This window comes from Oryctolagus cuniculus, chromosome 15, assembly GCF_051225735.1.
Source record: "Oryctolagus cuniculus isolate XC-2025 breed Fujian yellow rabbit chromosome 15, ASM5122573v1, whole genome shotgun sequence".
Taxonomy (NCBI): Eukaryota; Metazoa; Chordata; class Mammalia; order Lagomorpha; family Leporidae; genus Oryctolagus; species Oryctolagus cuniculus.
In genome coordinates this window covers 23269173-23288469 of record NC_142881.1, presented here as the reverse complement: position 1 = coordinate 23288469, position 19297 = coordinate 23269173, and the positions used below count along the sequence as shown (strand labels likewise).

At 41.9% G+C, this 19297-nt stretch overlaps 1 protein-coding gene and 1 long non-coding RNA gene across 8 annotated transcripts in view; both read right to left on the bottom strand.

Moving 5' to 3' along the window:
* LOC149121934 (uncharacterized) overlaps positions 1-12192 on the bottom strand; it is a 253363-nt gene extending 241171 nt beyond the window's left edge. Inside the window, exon 1 of the long non-coding RNA XR_016221332.1 lies at positions 11739-12192. This is a non-coding gene — a long non-coding RNA (uncharacterized LOC149121934). The remainder of the gene's footprint in view (positions 1-11738) is intronic.
* A 644-nt stretch (positions 12193-12836) lies between these two features.
* SORCS1 (sortilin related VPS10 domain containing receptor 1) overlaps positions 12837-19297 on the bottom strand; it is a 589194-nt gene continuing 582733 nt past the window's right edge. For 2 of the 7 annotated variants that reach the window (XM_051824146.3, XM_089314062.1), the window contains 3 exons: positions 18132-18237; positions 17850-18010; positions 12837-13115 (listed from right to left, as the gene is read on the bottom strand). In XM_051824146.3, coding sequence (XP_051680106.1) covers positions 13036-13115; positions 17850-18010; positions 18132-18237 — 347 coding nt within the window. In that variant the 3' untranslated portion in view covers positions 12837-13035. Of the gene's footprint in view, positions 16462-17849; positions 18011-18131; positions 18238-19297 lie in introns of all 7 variants that reach the window. The other 5 variants (XM_051824151.3, XM_051824148.3, XM_070057266.2 and 2 more) reach the window with 5 other exon arrangements.

Genomic DNA, 19297 nt, shown 5'->3' with positions numbered 1-19297 from the left:
CCATTGACCTTGGGACCTGTTCCTTCCAGAGTGCTCTATCAGTGTGTCGACCACCCTGGCTCCTGATTGGCCAATATGTTTTGTCCCAGGATTCTTGACATCCCTGATATTTGAAAATGACTATTCCAGGCATCATCCGCCTGCAAAAAAATTTCTGTAATCATTTTCTTTATCTCTTGCTTGGCTTTTTCCCTGGTCTTGCTTTCAGTTTTTTTAATCTTTATTCTCTTTCTTGTCTCTTTGTGGTTGTTCTTTAGACTTTCTTAGGAAAGTGTGTCTTAGTTCAGTCTTTGATACTATATTGTAAAACACCTGAGGTCAGGTAATTTATAAAGAATAGAGGTGTATTCAGTTCATGGTTCTGGCAGCTGCAAAGTCCAAGGACAGAGTGTTGGCATTCTGTGAGCACTTTCTTGCTACATCATACATAGTTGACGACATCACATGGCAAGACAGAGTAAGTGTGCCAGCTGGTGTCTCTCTCTCTATTCTTATGACCTCATCTTTTCCTAATTACTCCTCCAAGGTCCCCACCTCCAAAAAGCAGCACCATGTGTTTTAGTAACTAAGTTTCTAACACATGAATTTCTGGGAGACACCATAGTAATGCACTTAACAAAATGTTAATATTTTTATTTTTACATTATTTATTTGAAAGGGAGAGAAAGATACAGAATTAGTTCTCATGTCACCTGCAACAGGCCCAAGCTGGGAACCCAGAGCTCAATCAGCACATGGTGGCAGGGATCACAGTACTTGAACCTTCACCTGGCCTCCCAGGTTGTATGTTACCATGAAGTTGAAATCAGGATTGGAATTGGGACGCAAACCCATGCATTCTAACATGGAGTGGAGGTGTCCCAAATAGAGTCTTTTATATATATATATATATATATATATATATATATATATATATAATGTCTACATTTATTTATTTATTTATTTTTTTATTTTTGACAGGCAGAGTGGACAGTGAGAGAGAGAGACAGAGAGAAAGGTCTTCCTTTGCCATTGGTTCACCCCCCAATGGCTGCCACGGCGGGTGCGCTGCGGCCGGCGCACCACGCTGATCCGATGGCAGGAGCCAGGTGCTTCTCCTGGTCTCCCATGGGGTGCAGGGCCCATGCACTTGGGCCATCCTCCACTGCACTCCCTGGCCACGGCAGAGAGCTGGCCTGGAAGAGGGGCAACCGGGACAGAATCCGGTGCCCTGACCGGGACTAGAACCCGGTGTGCCGGCGCCGCAAGGCGGAGGATTAGCCTAGTGAGCTGCAGCGCCGGCCTCCAAATAGAGTCTTAACCGCCATGCCAAATGCCCTTCCCCAATGAATATTTTAATTTTAGTGGAAAAGGTGAAACTCTGAGCACTCATGCACCAGCAGCTGCTCCAGCAAAGGCAGAATTTCGGCTTCTCTTGCCAGATGTTTTGGAGTTCACAAAGGGGGACTTCAAATTTTATTGTACTTTGTCTGTTGGAGCCATTTTAATTTATTCATATGAACAAATTAAAGCCTATTCGTGCTCAACCCTCTCATGGGAACAGGGGATCAGTCAGTCATCTGATATGTCCTTCAAGTGTGCAGTGACTTTTAAATGCTTCTAACCTCCAGAGTGACTAATCAACACTAGGTCTATACCTAGAAGAGAAAATATATTTGCTTCTTCAAGACTGTCAGATATGTGTATGACTTTTCTTAGGCTATGAGCACATACCAGACTGGCTATGTGAAGAAAATCCTCCTTACTATAAAGGGCATTATAAATTGGATAAATAGTATCTTCTGGCAGAGAAAAGTGAGACTCAGGGCAAGAAGTAATTTGATCAAGGAAACCAGGAGGAAAAGTGGAAAGAAAGGGATAAATGAAAGTTACTGAAACTGCCAGGCCACTGTGTGTCCAGGGTATTGCAGTGGGTAAGATGGATAATTTTTTGTCTGCATACCTAGGCAATAGTACCCAGTGGTTTGGTAAAACACATTCTAGATGTGCTGTGAAGTTATTTTTAAAGATTTGATTAAAGCTGAAATCAATAGATTTTTAATAAAATTTTTAAAAAATCCTACCTGAAATGGGTGGGCCACATCTGATCAGTTTAAGGTCTTAAGAGAAAAGATTGATTTTCTAGGAGGAAGGAACTGTGCCTATAGACTGCCCTATGAGTCAAGTGGGGAAGATCAACTTTTGGTGGAATTTGTAGCCCATAAACCTGTCCTGCAGATTGCAGTCTAAACACCAACAGTTACACAAGACAATTTTAAAAATGTTTCTGTATATATAAACATCTTGGGGTTTTCATTTCTCTAGAGAACACAAACCAACACATGATAATACTGTACTTATGTCAAGTTTATCATCTACATAAGCTTATATGGCTTAATAACCAAATATAGAACATTTACACTATTGTATTTCTTCTTATTCTGCTTACTACCACTAAAATTCCCAGACAGCACTTACTGAGTACTTCCTACTTACCAAACCCTTCACTAAATTATTTTAGATTTTATTTTTAAACTATACATTGACCACTTGAAGTTGTTGTGTATTTCCTTTTATATAGTTGGGTTGAAGAAAAAAAAAGAGGAAAGGAAAAAAAATGAGAGGAACAGAGAGATCAAGAAAATCTTGTGCATGCCCACACTATCAGAAGATCCACAACACTAATCTTGACCAAATTCCAAAAGTCTCCTTGATACCAGTACACAGATATTGAGTGCAGGAAAAGGCATTAGTAATGTGTGAATTGAGGCTACAATGTTAGAAACTCCAAACGTTGAAAAAAAAATCCACTGCAGTAATCCCATTCCCCATATTAACTACTAGGGCAAATTTTTTTAAAATTAGAGTTACAGAGAGAGAGAGAGAGGTAGATAGCTAGGGCAATTTCTAAACCAGCCCTGCTGAAAAATGAAAACTGAAAAAATGATGTCCTGTTATCAGAAAAAGGTAGAACACAAATCAAAACTACAGATTCGCCTGTTTCTTTGGGACAAGTGAAATACAGAAAGATCACAGCACAGTTAGTTTATTTATGTGGCAGAATTAGGGCATCAGGTTTCCTACACAAGTAGGTTTTCTTCTTTCATCTGATAACAGGCCTATCACCTAAAATGCCAGTGTATTATTTAATAATTGTCAGTGGATCTAAAATATACTGTACTCACCATAACAGTGCCTCTATCCCTAGACTCCCCCCCAAAAAAAAGATTCTGAAAACAGTTCCGTGATCTTTCTGAAGTGGGGTCACCATTATGACTAAATACTTTCGTATACAGAAACTCCTTCTAGACTCCTGCTGTAGGCAGGACTTTTCCTCCTGGTTTAAAGAACACTGTATGTCTGAATTTTCTTTTTTTGCACCCTCTTATCAAACTTTATTTCCTTATACCATCTGCTGGTACTTCTCACCACTGTGAACAGTGGTCCTTACAGCCTCTTTTGCTCAGTGGATCTAAATCTGAAGTCACGTTCTTTGCCAAGATCCTCTTTCCAAGTATTATCAGTATTCTTCAGGCCCAAGTCACAGACTGCGATTTAACTCTTCTTTATTTCTTAATTCTGATATTTAACATACTGCCAAATTGTATTGATGGCACTTCCTGTATAATTCTTTTTTAATTTTTTTGACAGGCAGAGTTAGACAGTGAGAGAGAGTGACAGAGAAAGGTCTTCCTTCTGTTGGTTCACCCCCAAATGGCTGCCACAGCCGGTGCTGCGCCAATCCGAAGCCAGGAGCCAGGGCTTCCTCCCTTGGTCTCCCATGCGGGTGCAGGAGCCCAAGCACTTGGGCCATCCTCCACTGCACTCCTGGGCCACAGCAGAGAGCTGGACTAGAAGAGGAGCAACTGGGACAGAATCCGGCACCCCAACCGGGACTAGAACCCCAGTTCTAGGAGGATTAGCCAAGTGAGCCGCAGCGCTGCCCTCTTTTTAATTTTTTTTAAAGGTTTACTTACTTATTTGAAAGGCAGAGATAGAGAGAAGGATGGGGGAGGGGGGGAGGAAGGGAGAGGAGGAGAGGAGGAGAGAGGGAGAGAGGGAGAGAGAGGGAGAGAGACAAAGAAAGAAAGGTATCTTCGGTCTTCTGATTCACTCCTCAAATGGCCACCATTTGGGCTGGGCCTGGCAAAGGACAGGAGAAAGGAGTTTCTTTCAGGTCTCCCACATGGGTGCAGGGGCCCAAGAACTTACGGCATCTTCTGCTGCTTTCCCAGGCTCATTAGCAGGGAGCCGGATAAAAAGTGAAGCAGCTGGGACTGAATCAGAGCCACATGGGATGCAGGCACTGCTGGAGGTGGCTTAATCTTCTATGCAACCATGCTAGCCCCCTGTAATTAATTTGTATGTGATATAATCATCCATCATTTTTCAACAAGATTTATTAGGTGTTAGCATGCTCCTACCCCATCTGCTAAAAGAAATCTTTTGTAATGCAGAATCAGGTAAACGAGTAGAGAACTGACCAGAGATTGGATGTAAGTGCAATCTAAAATGAATTTTACAATAAAGGGCCTCCCAGGAGCTGGGTGCTGGCGAGGTAGAGAATAAAGAAAAAGCTGGAGAGGGTGCAGATTTGGCTACCAGACTCCAAAGGGGCACCGAGGAGAAAACTGGGACATGTAAAAGGTGGATTTTAGAATTGTTGCTAGAGTTATGAATCACTTCCTCCATTGTAGTCCATGAAAACATTGCAAGGAAAGGATAGAATTCATTTTCTTTCAATTACTAGCCGATGACTACACTGCTTCTTTCAAATCTACACACTTCAGAGTCTGATTCACTGGTTGAATTCTGAGTGCATGTGTTTGCTGAATAAGAGGATGCATAGATACAAGATGAATAAACACATGATTGATTTTTCATCGAAGGAGGGACACCTATGCCTACCAAGCAAGGATTTCTTGGCAGTGATTTTTCTCATTGCTCCTAGATGCTTTTCTATTCATTCAAGGATATTAAGGGAAGGAGTACACAGGGGAAGGTGTCACAGAGAGGAGAATCCAGACTAGCAAAGGGAGGTAGAAAAAAGGATTCAATTTGCTTTGCTGCTAACTTGCAATGGGTCTAGGAGAAAAATACCTGAACCTAAGTCCAATGAGGTGTTTGGCCAAGTCGACTGCTTAGCCTTCTGTATTGTGCATAATTAATGCTCAAAAAATCCTTAAGAGAATCATTTCCAATTACCGTTGGGCTCTAGAATTCTGTGAGTTTATGATTCTAGCAAAGTGATTTTGGTAGGCTTGATTCTTTCCTCCTCCCCTAGCTCCGAAACTTTAGACTCCTGCTGAATTACTTTTTGCTTCTGCTTCCCAGGAGAGACGTCAGTCCCATTTGCGATGCTGCTAAAATTACACAGAGTGGGCCTCTGTAATATGCTTAGTAAACCATCCTGGCATTGCTTTTGCTTTGTTCCTAGAAACTGCCAACCACACACTCCAACCAAAAGAGAACATCTGCGTACACACAGAATACACAAACCTGCTGGTTCACTAAAAAGTTTTCCTGAACAAGAATTCAAGGTGAATTTAGTTATATGTTCACTGACTATTTAGACTCCCTCAACTGATACAGAGCTAGGACCCAAGTCAGTGTTGCTTACAAAGCAGGAGGAATAGTGTTGGGGAAAGTACAGACAAGACCCATTTGAACCCTATAAAGAACAGGCAGTGACCTTGATTTATGTGACGCCTTCTTCACATCAGTTTCTCAAGGACTGTCATAGAGGCTCTGAAATTACCAGCTACTCCATCCTCAGAGGTTTGGACAAAGTGGAATCCACAGTGACCTGGAAAACGCATAGCCAACGGTGAAGAGTGTTACCAAGAGTCTCCAGCACACTTCCTCAGTCTGGGAGAAGCTGGGATGCTTCTGGACGAGGGTATGGTGTGCCGGGAATTAGCCCTGAACACTTGTGTTTTGAGTGAATCCCACTTATGCCCATCTCCATCACATGGCTCACTCTTAGGGATTTGGCCTTTGCATCTGATTTTTGCTGAAATTCCAGTTCCTTGCTTTGCACCAAAATGTTGCTTTGTTTCTGCCACACCTAGTCCTGCAGTTGTCTGCCTTTGCCTTCCTCACCTGCCAACATTTCTCAGTAGGGGCTTGCATAACACACTGATTAATGTGGACACTTAGAAAGCACTTGGACCGTGTCCACCAGCCTGACTCTGGTATCATCACTGATTAGAATCTTGAAGTACCATGCTCCACCCAAGGGACTGGGCCTAGCACAATCTAAGATTTGTTACACCCCTGGATAACACGCTACATTCAATAAGCAGCCACTTGGGTAGATTAGTCCTACTTTACCAGCCCTTTCCAGTCTTACTTCTTCTTGCCCACGTAAGTCCCCGGATGCCTCATGTCTCCATAGGGCATCCCAAGCTGGTTCTTTTCCTATTTGCAATGATAATGAAGGCTCTCCCAACTAAAAACAAAAACAAAACAAGAACTAAGCAAACAAAATGCTTGCCCAAATATGTTCTTAACATAGTAGAGCTATGAGGCTTCATTCTTTGTTATCACAAGAATTTTTCCACTCCTTGGGCCAATGTAGAGAAGGAAAGATGTGAATATAATTACGCTGGGGGATCCTATCAGGTTAAGCCCTGTCTATGTCTATGGCTTGTATGCAGCACTCTGGGTGTTGGACGAGCTGTTGGACTTTAGATTACTCAGTCTTGGTATTTGGAAAATTCTTCCTCTATATCCACTAATTGACTGAAGTTAGTTGCAAAAATCAGTTTATTCCTTTGGGAGATACTAGCTGGCTTACCTCACCCGTATACCACATTAAGTACGTTAAAAAGTTCTAAGTCTTTATTTATTGGAGTAACTTAACTGCAAGGGCTGAAGCAGGATTTGATGTATGCTTTCAGATAAATAATGACTTTCTTTGGTGTGGAAACAGCCATATTTGGAAAAGAGAACTCCATGGGCATGCAGTTTTCTCGCTTTGAACAATCTCTTGCTTATGAGTTATCTGTAGGAGGGTTGGAGGGAAGGCAGCAAATGTGGAAAGAGGAGGGGGCATGCTCATTAAAAGTCTGGGGTTCAAAGTTTGATTTTATTACTTTACTGACTATGTGACCTTGGGACAAGTGAATTCAATTTTCCAAACTGATTTTCACACTATTACATGAACATACTGCAGCCAGTGCTGTGACACAGTAGGTAAGTACTGATTTGAATTCCAATTGCTTCACTTCTGATCCAGCTCTCTGCTACTGCCCCTGGAAAAGCAGAGGATGGGGGCTCAAGTGTTGAGCCCCTACTGCCTATTTGGGAGACCCAGATGGAGTTCTAAACTCCTGGCTTCAGCCTGGCCCACACCGCCCTGTTGTTGTGGCTCTTTGGAGAATGGACCAACAGACGGAAAATACCTTTCTCTCCCTCTGCCTTTCAAGTAAGTAAATAAATAATAAATATTTATTTTTAAAATTAATTTATTTTTTTGAAAAGCAGAGTTACAGAGAAAGAGGGAGAGGGAGAGGGAGAGGGCAAGGTAGGAGAGAGGTACAGAGAGAGAGAGAAATGAGAGAAAAAGAGAGAGAGATTTTCCATCCTCTGGTTCACTCCCAAAATGAATGCAACAGCCAAGACTGGGTCAGGCCAAAGTCAGGAGAAAGGAGCTTCATGTGAGTCTCTCACATTGGTGCAGGGGCCCAAGTACTTGGGCCATTTCTCACTGCTTTCCCAGGCACATTAGCAGGAATGCCAGCAACACAGGTGGCGGGCTTAACCTGCTACACCATAACACCAACCCCAATAAATAAATCCTTTAAAAAATGGACATAATTATTTAAAGCATTTGCAGATTCTAAATCATTTTTGCATTACTTTTTACAACACAAGATGTATCACACATTACCACCTTTAATTCTCCTTTCATATAACTCTGTTCTACCTACTTAAATCAATCTCTTCACATTCTCCTGTCCCAAGTGCAACAGTCTCTATGCCTGCATATATTTAAGAGGCTAAAAAGAAATTATATTTATAATTTGTGAATACATTTGGAAACTAAGGATTATGTACTATAAGGGTTTTCTCACGTCTGCCATATTGAAAAAAATTATTTCCTTCTATATATTCTCAAGCCATGTTAATTACTTTCCTGTGCTTGCTAGTTTACCACTTGTCCAGAAAGATAGGAAAAAGAGGAAAGAAAGTCATTCTACAAACTTCTTTCTACATTCTATAAACCTCCCTCTCTGGATGCACAGATTTGATTCTATAAATCTCCGGGGAAATTTATTAAATCCCAACCAGGAGAGAAGCTCTGCAGAGCCAGAAGCAAGGATTGAATCTTTTCCGGGCATTCTTCCAAGCAGAAACTTGGCCAGGCATATCATGGAAGACAACTGTGTCTGCCTTGTTTCTGAGCCATCTGAAATGCAACACGGTGAAGAATTTGGAAAAACACTCCACATTGTACCAAGCGGCTTTCTCTTATTTAATCCAGCACACAAGTGGGCTATGATATGGAACAGATCCAGTGGCGTTTCTAAGCTGCCCAAGCTCCAGGTCCATCCAGCTCTTGAGACTTCTTGCCACAGCCTTTGCGCCACCACTACCCATTGATTAACTACGTACTTCCTAACCATAAAGATGGGTCTGGGACATTATTCATTTTGAAAGGAAGACAGCACAGAAAGAAAAGTGAATGTTTTCATGTCGTACAGACTTGCTACTGCAAGGTCAACACCGAGTCACTTCAGTTCTCTGGGTTCCACTTTTGCCAAATGTAGATGCAAAACCACCATTTCTACTATGTGAATTTGTGTAGACTAAAGGAGATAATAGGTATGCAGATGGCATATAAAGTTGCAAAATGGTACCTGTTTTACTATCTTTATTATTGTTAGTTTATGTTCCATTCACAACTTCCTCATCCTTTTATTTTCATCAAACTGTTAACTCCTGCATTGCGAATTAAGGTCTTGGTAGTTCTCCGTCCTTTGCTCACAAATGTTTACACCAGTGTTTGAAGTTTCCTCTTTGGAATCATTCTGCTCACATCTTGGCTGTGAGCATTGCCTCTATGTCCCAGCCTTGGCAAATGAGCACCTCCTGTCCCCAGGTAGTAAGCAGACACATGGCTAGGCCAGTCTTTACCATTTGTATGTGGGAGAGGGAGAGGGAGAGAGAGAGAGATTACATGTTGGTGCCACTATCAAGAAAGATTGGCATCACTCTCGTGGCTGACAAGTGTCAAGGAAAGCGAGCATCTGCTGGTTGGCTATGTACGCAGCACTGCACAAGTGAAGTAGAGGGCATCCTCCAGCAGGATCCATACCCACTCCCGACAACAGCTCTCTGCTGCACCTGCTCTCCTCACTCCAGTAAAGAGAATGACCAAGCCTCCAGAGAGCTCCGATTTAGACACAACAGGCTAAGCAATGGGTCTACACCAACTGATAGCATGTGTTTCTGTATATTCATGGCCCATGATTCATTGCTGTTATCTAACTATTATTTACATCCATGTATGAGAGTTCACTTCTATGTATATGGGCATATATCTAAATAAAAACTAAATATGTATATTTACCTCATATTTATATCATAAAATTTTATCAATTATGTATATGTATGCATATATAAGAGCAGTGCAACAAGTTCTTTGAAAATAGAAATAATGGTATATATATTGATAGAAATTTACAGCTTACAATTTTTAAACATTTGAAACATCATGAATTAAATTTCAGGTACCATGATAGCAAGATAATATTTTCATCTTAAAATAGATTCAACTCTATTATAATGAGATAAAATTCTCTTTTATCGAGAAATATTTTCAATTCATTAAAGGGGTTTAAATTGAATTAAATTAAAATTAAATATTCCTTAGAAAAAGAATTTTAATGGAAGTATTCTGTTTTATTATATGGATACACAATATGGTTTTTCACTAACTGGTTTATATATACTATTCACTGAATCCTTTTTCCACATCTGCAGGCTGTTGTTAGTATTAAAATTTCATGAAAATATTCACACATATGTTGAAATAACTTAGTGTCATTTATGAAGTCTTTTTATTACCATCTAGATAAGCTCACCTTTAAACATTTCAAAGCCTTTACTTTTTACCAAAAATCTCAGATTCTTAGTTTTTACAACCTTTCTTCTTTAACAAGGATGTCTGACCACAGTTTAACATTTTTTAAAAAAAGATATGTTTGAAAGGCAGAGTTACAAAGAGAGGAGAGAGACAGGGAGAAAGAGAGAGAGAGAGATCTTCTAACCTCTGGTTCATTCTGCAATGGCTGCAATGGCTAGGGCTGGGCCAGACTGAAGGCAGGAGCCAGGAGCTTCTTCCTGGTCTCCCACATGAGTGCAGGGTCCAGGCACTGGAGTTATCTTCCACTACTTTCCCAGGCACATTAGCAGGGGGCTGGATTGGAAAAAGAGCATCCAGGACTGGAACCGATACCCATATGGATGCCAACATTGCAGGCAGTGGCTTCCCCAGCTATGTCACAATGCTGGCTCCTGTAACATTTTGGGGGGTCAAAGTCATGTTTCTAAATACCAGTTGGGGTGCGGGGTGGAAATGTTAGGATGTTCCCAGAGAGGTTTTCCGTTAGCATCAAGATGCTTTTGTTTCGGGGGACAAAGTGCTCAAAAGCGCGTTCCCGTTCCGTACCCACACTGTGGTCACTTTGCTTCCTATCATGTTCTACCTTTTCAATCTCCTTAAATTTTATGTACGATAACACTGTAGATGTAAAGTGTGCCAGGTGTTCTTCATTCCTGTTAGATCACATGCTTCAATGCTTCCTGAAGGCAGGCATTTCATGTGCCGTGTTCAGTTATAGGATCACCACCTACAGCTGTGTCCTGTGGACTGATAAATACCTGTATTCTGTAAGCCATGAGTCCCTTTCCACTGTGCTTAACACGAAAACTAGCAGACAGCCACTTCCTCGCATATGTCCACCTGGGATTATTTTGGGATCCCCTCACTATGCAAGCTTCACCATAACACTCAATTTCAAAACAGTATTAACTCCCTAAGAAATAAAAAAATGATACAACAATTTAGAAATCAGAGGTAGGGCTTTGTTTTTAATGCTACTTTCTAGTCTTTTATTATTTTTTTTTTTGAACTGCAATTTCACTTAAATTCATGTCTAAGAATAGCTCCCTGAATACAGCAGCATGACTGGTAACAGAAAAAAAGGGCAGGGAGGTGTTGGTTCTTGACAAATACCAATTGAACGTGTAATTAGCGGAGCCAGCTGGGTTAGGTGAGTCGGACTGATGAAGCCACCTCAGAGATCCTTGCTAAATAAAAGACTTAAAATGCGAAGCTGAAAATCATGTTATTTCATCAAACATTTATCTAGTGCCCCCTAATGGCAATGTCCAGTGCTAGATGCTGAAGGAAGGAAGTGAAAAAATAAAATGTACATAGAAATGCCACAGAAACATAATATCAAGTTCTGAATACACGCTGTTTAAAGGAAATCAGGGGGAAAAAAAATCACAGGAAAAGGGACACCTATTATTTAATGATTGTCTTCTGGTTGATTTGATGTGGGCTGTGACAGTCACTTCTGATACCTGAAATCCATTTCCCACCCCTCTCCTACTCCACTCTGTTGTTCAGTCAAGGATATCACCTAAGAATCACTGCTCATGGGCTTTTGTCTGGGTTTGGGAAGCGAGAAGCAAGGGCAGGAGGTAAGAGGACGAGGGCAAAGGATAAAGCAATCTCCCCTCACCTCTCTCCTGTGTGACTGGGCAGCACTGCCGGCAGTTGTCCGGTCTCCTCCATGTGTCTGGGCTCCAGCTGCTGCCACATCCGTCCTCCATGACTTCCACTTCACCTACTAACCCCTATGCCCCTCCTTGCTGGGAAGGTATGGCTTCCCTGTGAGGACCCCTAGTTGAGGGGTTGCCTCAGCTGCTACTACGTTTCATCTCAGTTCTTTCATTACTGAAGTAGCAAATTCCCTGTGAGGAAAGGGTGAAGGCAACCTAATAACAACTGGGATTCGCATGCATGGCTGAGACTTGCTAACAAGGCAACAGCATTCTGAGCATAGTAGGTCTTTGGGGAGATGAAGGATGGTTTTGTGCCTCCTTATGTTCCAACCAACTGTAAGGACCATACAGTGCCCTTGGAGAGATATCACTTAAGTAGTCGAGCTACGTGGCTGAGAGCTTTTGGATCCAGTCCATCTCTTTATTTCTACTAACTTTAAATAACTTATTAGGGACTCTCGGGAATGACTCACACACTCAGAACAGCAAAACTGGAAGGGGTCTTTTCCCTCCAAATTATATGCATGAAGACACAAAGCTTTGGAATGCTAAAGAGATTAGCTCAAGGTCACACAGCTGGCATAGCCAGAGGAGAACTTTCCTCTTCGAATTCCAGGTGCAAAGTTGTGTTTACTCTATAAGCTGACTTTTCTTGTTTCCCCATTTTCATTTTTTACATGCAGGTTTTGGACTTTGGTAACCACAAGCTCATGAACAAATTTGACAAATCTGAATGGGTTTGTTCCCTATTAATAATTTCTGATTCTGAACTAATAAAATGATCATGTTATTCATTCCAAAGTAGTTTGGAGTAATTTATGAAAAGGGTAATGAAATTAAATAGAGCAAAAGACATCGTATAATCAATGAAAAGCAGGTAGAACTCAGGTAGAATGTATTCTGTTTTGTCATTAACAATAAAGAAAAGCCCTTGAGCCTGTGATGTTTACCATATTCTCATGCAATCAGCCTTCTGAAATCCTGTAAATGCACCGTTTTTAGATCTAGACTGAACGCCAACTTTGGGGATAAAATAAACACCATGAGGCAAAGACTTTAGAGACATTATCTGTTTAATAAATATGATTGTAAAAGCAATAAACAAGAGCAATTATACTTTACACTACATAGTATTTAACAAAAAATACATCAAAAAAGTCATTTTAAAATTAGAAGTAGTTCCAATACTATAAGAAAACTTTCATTTTATTTTAAATTGGCTTCCTATAAAAATAAGTTGGCAAATGAGGGATTTCAATGCTCAGTTGGAATCCTGGAAAACACAGAACAGCTGCCAAGCACCCCATTGCTCTCAAAGTTGCTGTTTGGAACTTCTGAAAAAAAGCAAAGCAAATCTCTGCATTTTGGATAGTGAATCCAATTAGGAATAAGGCAAGGGAGAACATGTTGGTTGAGTAGTTCAGGGTAAAGCATGCACAGTTTGCCTTCTGGGATTTTGGAAAATATTGCAGTATAAGCACTTTTAACTTTCCCTGAATCTCACCTTCCACACACATCCCTCCCCACACACTCCTCTGGCCTTAAGCCCACCACAACTCCTCACTGCTTTTGCACCTGCTATTAGTGAGTAGGTAGGCACTTGAGTCCCTCTCGTTTGTAGGCTCTCATTACCACCTTCTCTTTGGGATTGAGCTGGAATGGCCCCACACTGTGGTTTTAAATATTAGCATGCATTGCAATCACCTGAAGGGCTTGTTAACCACATCACTGACCCAGTGTCACTCAGAATACGAAATAGCACTATTAATTTCCTAGAGTTTCTGATTTAGTAGGTCTGGGAGATGGGCCCAGAATTTGCATTTCTAAGTCCAAGGTGATGCTGACATGGCTTGTCCAGGAACCACACTTACAGAAGCACTGACCTGGGCCATAAGAACAATGAGATACCCTCTGAGCAGCACCTTGCCTCACTAATCACCTACAGGTGGAAGGGAGCTTTGAGGAGAGGCACATGAGGACAGTGGAGATGCTGAACCTACAGCTGGCTATCTGGTCACTTTCCAAAATGCCAGTCCTCAATTAGGACTTACAGCCCATTCTTCCCCATGTCTTTTCATGCATGTGTTTCGTCAACAAATAATTCTCCTAATACTATTCTTTGCAAGGCACTGTGCTAGATTAAGAATGTGATTCCATTTTTCTTCATTTTCTTTTTAAAAGGAATTGAACTGCAACTATGAGGGTACCCTGTGCTGGTTTGGGTGAGCCTCATTTGGTTTCCAAACATTTTGTCTTCCAAATTTGGGAGGCTCCAACTGATGAGAATCAATGAGGATGTTTCCTGTGAGCTAGGAAGCCTGGCAGGCTGGCAATCGGTTCAGGTCTGGAGATAGGTGGCTGCCCCAGGCACAATACATTTCCCAGATCCAGGTGGAGCACCCTCAACCAGGAACCACATCTACTCGATCAACTTCAGACAGCAGCTTTGCTACTTCTTCCTTGCCAGAGCTACAGAAGGACATGGAATACCAGGATCTTTGGGACACTCCCATCACCACCAGGGCCCCTACTGTATGTACACGGTTGTTGGTCTGGGGAGCACAGCCAAGAAGGAGGCTGAGTTTTCTCAGTGGTTTCTCAGGACTGCTTGGTCCTGTATTTTAGAGTGGGCTTTGCCCTGTTCATATTATGGAAGGGGCTTCTGCTGGCAGGCTTTTGATTCCTTCCTTCTCAGGACTTTCTCTCATGACTGTCCTGGGGAAACTGGGATTTCTCCACGCTTTCAGAATCTCTTCTGCTTTGCTGTACTCAGCTAACTCCTCCCCTTCTTACTGACTTATTTGTCTCTTACTGATACTGCGATCAGAGAATACACATGTGAAATCACTAGGCTCATCCTAAATAATCAAAAATCTCATCCTAATGTAAGATAAGACCTCTGTATATTTTATCAGACTTTAGACTCTCTTCAACATTAAGTCCATTAATCTCCTTCTCCTTCTGGTTAAACTCAGTTTTATTTCACAAATATTTTTATTCTGGGAGAGAGAAATGTTAACAGAAATCATCACAGGAGGAAACTGTCATGTAACATAGTCACATGTTCAAAACATTTCTCACAAGAATTTTCTGGAAGTGGACCACAAGAGATTTTTGCTAAGGTGTGAGAACCATAGAGTATGGCCAGGTTTGAACTGCTTTGCATATGTCAACTCTTTCACACACATTGTATGTTTCCAGGTGAGAAAAGGCAGGGATACTTGGAAAAGGTAGGTTCTAGAGGAAGAGACAAGGATGCATGACACTGAGCCCTGCGAGGCAGGATGCAGCTTGGTTTCAGTGGGCACGGAAGCTGGCATGCTTGGAGCGCACAATACCAACAGAGATCCGAGATTGTGAGTGGTGGAGGCAGGGTTGGCAGAGGTTAAGCCAGTGTTTAGGATATGTCAGAGCTAGTGGTGAGAATCTAATGACAAGCTCGGGGAGAAAAAATGGAAACAACAGTGTCAGGGTAACAAGGGGACTGAAAGAAGAGATTCAGAGACATCAACACTTCATGTTCACACAGGGATGGCAGACAAGTGGGAAGGCAAGACAATGGGTAACTGTTGGGATTCCATTGTCCCCATAAGCTGGGGGAGGGAACAGGAGAACTGAATGGGAAACAAAGGTCCATTGCCAACATGCTTTGCCTCCCTGTTCTCTATTCCATCTGTATACATGGGTTTTCAACTCACATCTTTGTCCCTGTGGCCACAGAGAATCGAGAAGGTAGCCTTGTGGTCACTGCTGACTGCTACCAAAACTAACTCAGAAGGAAAAATGACAGAGTAAGGAAATTAGAACAGAAATCAGCTCAGGGTTTCAAACTCCTGTGCATGTCTTTGTGTCTTATGAAAATGGCCGGGATGGCTAACCCACCCATCAGCCTATACTGCTAAAATAGCTGTTAAATCTAGAGCCAAGAATACTTCCAAAAATACATGCAGATTTCCTTGGCCTATATATGTTATGAATTTTCTACAAACACGACGGATCAGAAAAAGGAGAGAGAAGAAGGAAAGGGGAGGGGAGTGTTTTCCATTAAAATAGAGCACCTGTACACTGCCCCTCCAAATGTGTTCTCAAGATATTGTCCACATGCACAGGCTTAAAGCTAAAAACCCTTGTTGTCTGTGTCTGAAGAATTAAAAAGTCCCGATGCAGTGAGTGTTTGTTTGTTTGGACTTTGATTGTTTTTATTTTATTTTTTGTTTTTGTTTGTTTGTTTGTTTGTTTACTGGCGTCCTCCAGTCAAACATTTACATAGGTAGGGATTTCTTTTGTGCTTTGATTCTCAGCAACTATGGAAATACTTCCTGGCAAAATAGGAAACAGAACAACAAAGGAAAGAAAAAAAAAAAAAACAAAGTTAGTGGTCATGAAGGATGATGCACTTGACAAGAGCGAAATTCTTTCCTGATCAGCAGGTCGCCTGCAGCCTTTGGGGGTTTTCCTTAAATTGCAAACTGTGCCCCAGCCGATCCCCGCTTTGGCGTTGAAGGTGGAGTGGCGTGTCTTGCTCTTTGCAATCGGAGAGATGAGTCACCAGGTTGAGTAGAAGGGGAGGGAGGGGAGGGTAAAGCTACTCTCCTAAGAGAAAACGTGTAACACTTACTCATTTAATGACACTGGAAACAGGAAGGTGTCAGAGACTTTGCAAAGTGCTGTGAGCTGTTCCTGGTGAAGGAGGAATTGCTACTTTAATAAAGTAAACAGCGGCTGTGCTTCATACCCCGTGGAAATGGGACTGAGGACCAAATGAGCCAAAAATCCCGCAGCATCTTAGACGCTTTAGAAGTGAATGCTTCTCTGGACTTGAAGACAGAAAAGCCTTTTTTCTTTTTAACCCAAAGCAATTACACATTTTTCACCCTGTCTTCCCAAATCAAGAAAGCACACGGTGAAAATGGGACACCAGATGTGGCCACAGTTGTTATTATTATCTATGATTTGAGCCAGGCAATGCATTTAAATCTCCCCTCAATGCAGCCCCAGATTGTTCTCAGAACCATTTAAAGAAAGGGCTATATTCCATTTACACACTCATATTTTTCTTCCATGTAACAGACTAAAAATTTTATGTACAGGCTTTCTAGGTGGTTTGCCATTATCCCATTGGAGTGAAGCATGAATGGTTATATGATCATTTATCCAGCACAGTCAGCAGTGTGGGATCTAGATGCTAACATTTTCACCTTCAACTTCTGATGCCGACTGACAGGAGGGGCTAGGGAGAGAAACGGATCGGCAATGCTGGCTTCATGAGATTTTCTAACTCCCTGGAACATTTTTTCTGCAGTAATAGTAGGATTTAGCCATTGAATTCGAGATTCTCTGCACCCAGTTATTGGATTACAAAAACTTTTGCTTACTGTAAAAGGCAGAGTGTACTCTATGGAAATCTGATGAAATTATTTAGAAGACTTCTGATAAGACTTCTGATAAAGTCTTGTAGTCTTCTCTGAAATAGGCTAGCCATCCAGGTACTCTCTCAGGAGTCCCGTTTCCTGGATATGCGCTAAACTTTATGCCTCTTACCCTCAACTTCTCAGGTTTCATATTTCCAGGGGGAGGAGTTTCTCCATTAGTGTTAGATTAAAAAAAAAAAAATTCCTAGGTGATCAAGCTGCTCTCTCTCATTATGTCACTACTCAACTGGAAACCTCGGGAGCAGATTTCCTTCCATAGAGCTGTCTCTGGTTGAGGCTGCCATATTTTTTCTGGCCAACACATGCCCTGCCCCTCAAACCTTGCCTGGCCCTCCAGCGCACCAGCCCTTGCCTCTGAGGCTCCCCCTTCTTGTGTACTATTAGAGTCACTGCTATGCTCTTTGCCCGTAAACATCTGAAGTCCAAGGTTTTAGGGAGAGTTTTTACAAAAAGAAGAATAACATTATGAAATAAATTAATAAAAAAACTAGATAGGAGCAAGAAAGAGGCATCGTAGCTGTTTATCTCATGGGTGTTAGAACAGACAAGGTTGTTATGTCAAGCCGGAAAGGGGTTAGAGAGAGTCAGCCATCAGCTACGAAGGCTCAACAGCAGAGGCTACTGGGAATCATTTACCTATGAGCTGTGATTCCACCTTCTCATCTATAAGCTGGCCAGGCCTCCTTAGTTCAGTCGGAGGGATATTGGGCCTGCTTTCAGTGTGACTGACTGGACTGATCATCTCTTGTTCTTTCTCATTCTGCATCTGGGCATATACATTAATCCCCGGGATCTTCCTAAAACATTAACAGAAACCATCACTGCTGTGCGTGGGAGATGTACATCGCGGCAACGTATGCTTCTGAACCTGTCAGGAAAAGGGAACAGGTGGATGGATGCAGATGGAGGGACACGCACCTTTTAAACTTGTAGATGACAAACACGGCCAGCCCCACAAACACCACTGAGAGCAGCATCAGCATGGCAGATCCACTGTGGGCTGGAGTGAGGTCCACCAGTGGGGCTGGGGAAGAAACAAGACATAGTCATGAGCGGAGACTTGGGCAGGTGTCTGAGAGGCTCACACGATTCACACACAGGCATGGAGAGTCCCGAGAAACCATCTGGGATGCACAGACTAGAGGCACACCACACAGCCGACACATGCGTTTGTCCCAGCATCCAGAATGCCCTGACGGCCTGTTCAGGCTCTGCAGTGCAGCAATGAAAAGCACAGGGCATCGACCCTGGAGTCAGACTGCCTGGTTTCAAGCTCTGTTCTCCCAGAACAGATGGCTGTGTGATCTGGGGCAAGTTTCTTCAGCTTCATGTGTTTTTTTGTGATAAAATGAGAATAACAATAGATACCTCATCTGGTTGTTAGAGGGAATAACTGAGTTCATGATCAATTATCAAACCCTTTATAAAGATTAGCTTTTATTTCTATTGCTTTTCCTTTCATGATTAATCAATACATATGTGCCTAACCTTATGACGAGGTCACATCCTGATAAACCTATCCTAAGTGGAAAATATCCTATGTTGAAAATGCATTTACTCCACCTAACTTTCCAAACATTAGCCTACCTTAAATGTGCTAAGAACACTTGTTTTAGCCTTCAATTTTGTAAAATTATCTCACATAAAATCTATTTTATAATAAAGTGCTAAATATCTCAAGTAATTTGTTGTCTACCATATGAAAAGGGAAAAACAAAGGAAGGTTGTTTTGGTATGCTTTTGCATCATTATAAAGTCAAAAAATCTTAAACTGAACCATCATCCAGACACTGTCTATATTTAGAATAATGTAATACAAATGATTATTAAATTTTCCTACACTGCATACATTCTACCCCTCCCCCCCTAAGTTAAGCAGGCAGTCAGTAAAAACTGGCTTATCCAACCTCTCCATCTTGTGAAAGCAAGTGATGGACCATTGCTGTATTTTTGTACACAGAAACTGATGGCCAGGTAAATAGTTTACCAGGGGCCGGTGCCGTGGCTCAGTAGGCTAATCCTCCGCCTTGCTGCACTGGCACACGGGGTTCTGGTCCCGGTCAGGGCACCGGATTCTGTCCCGG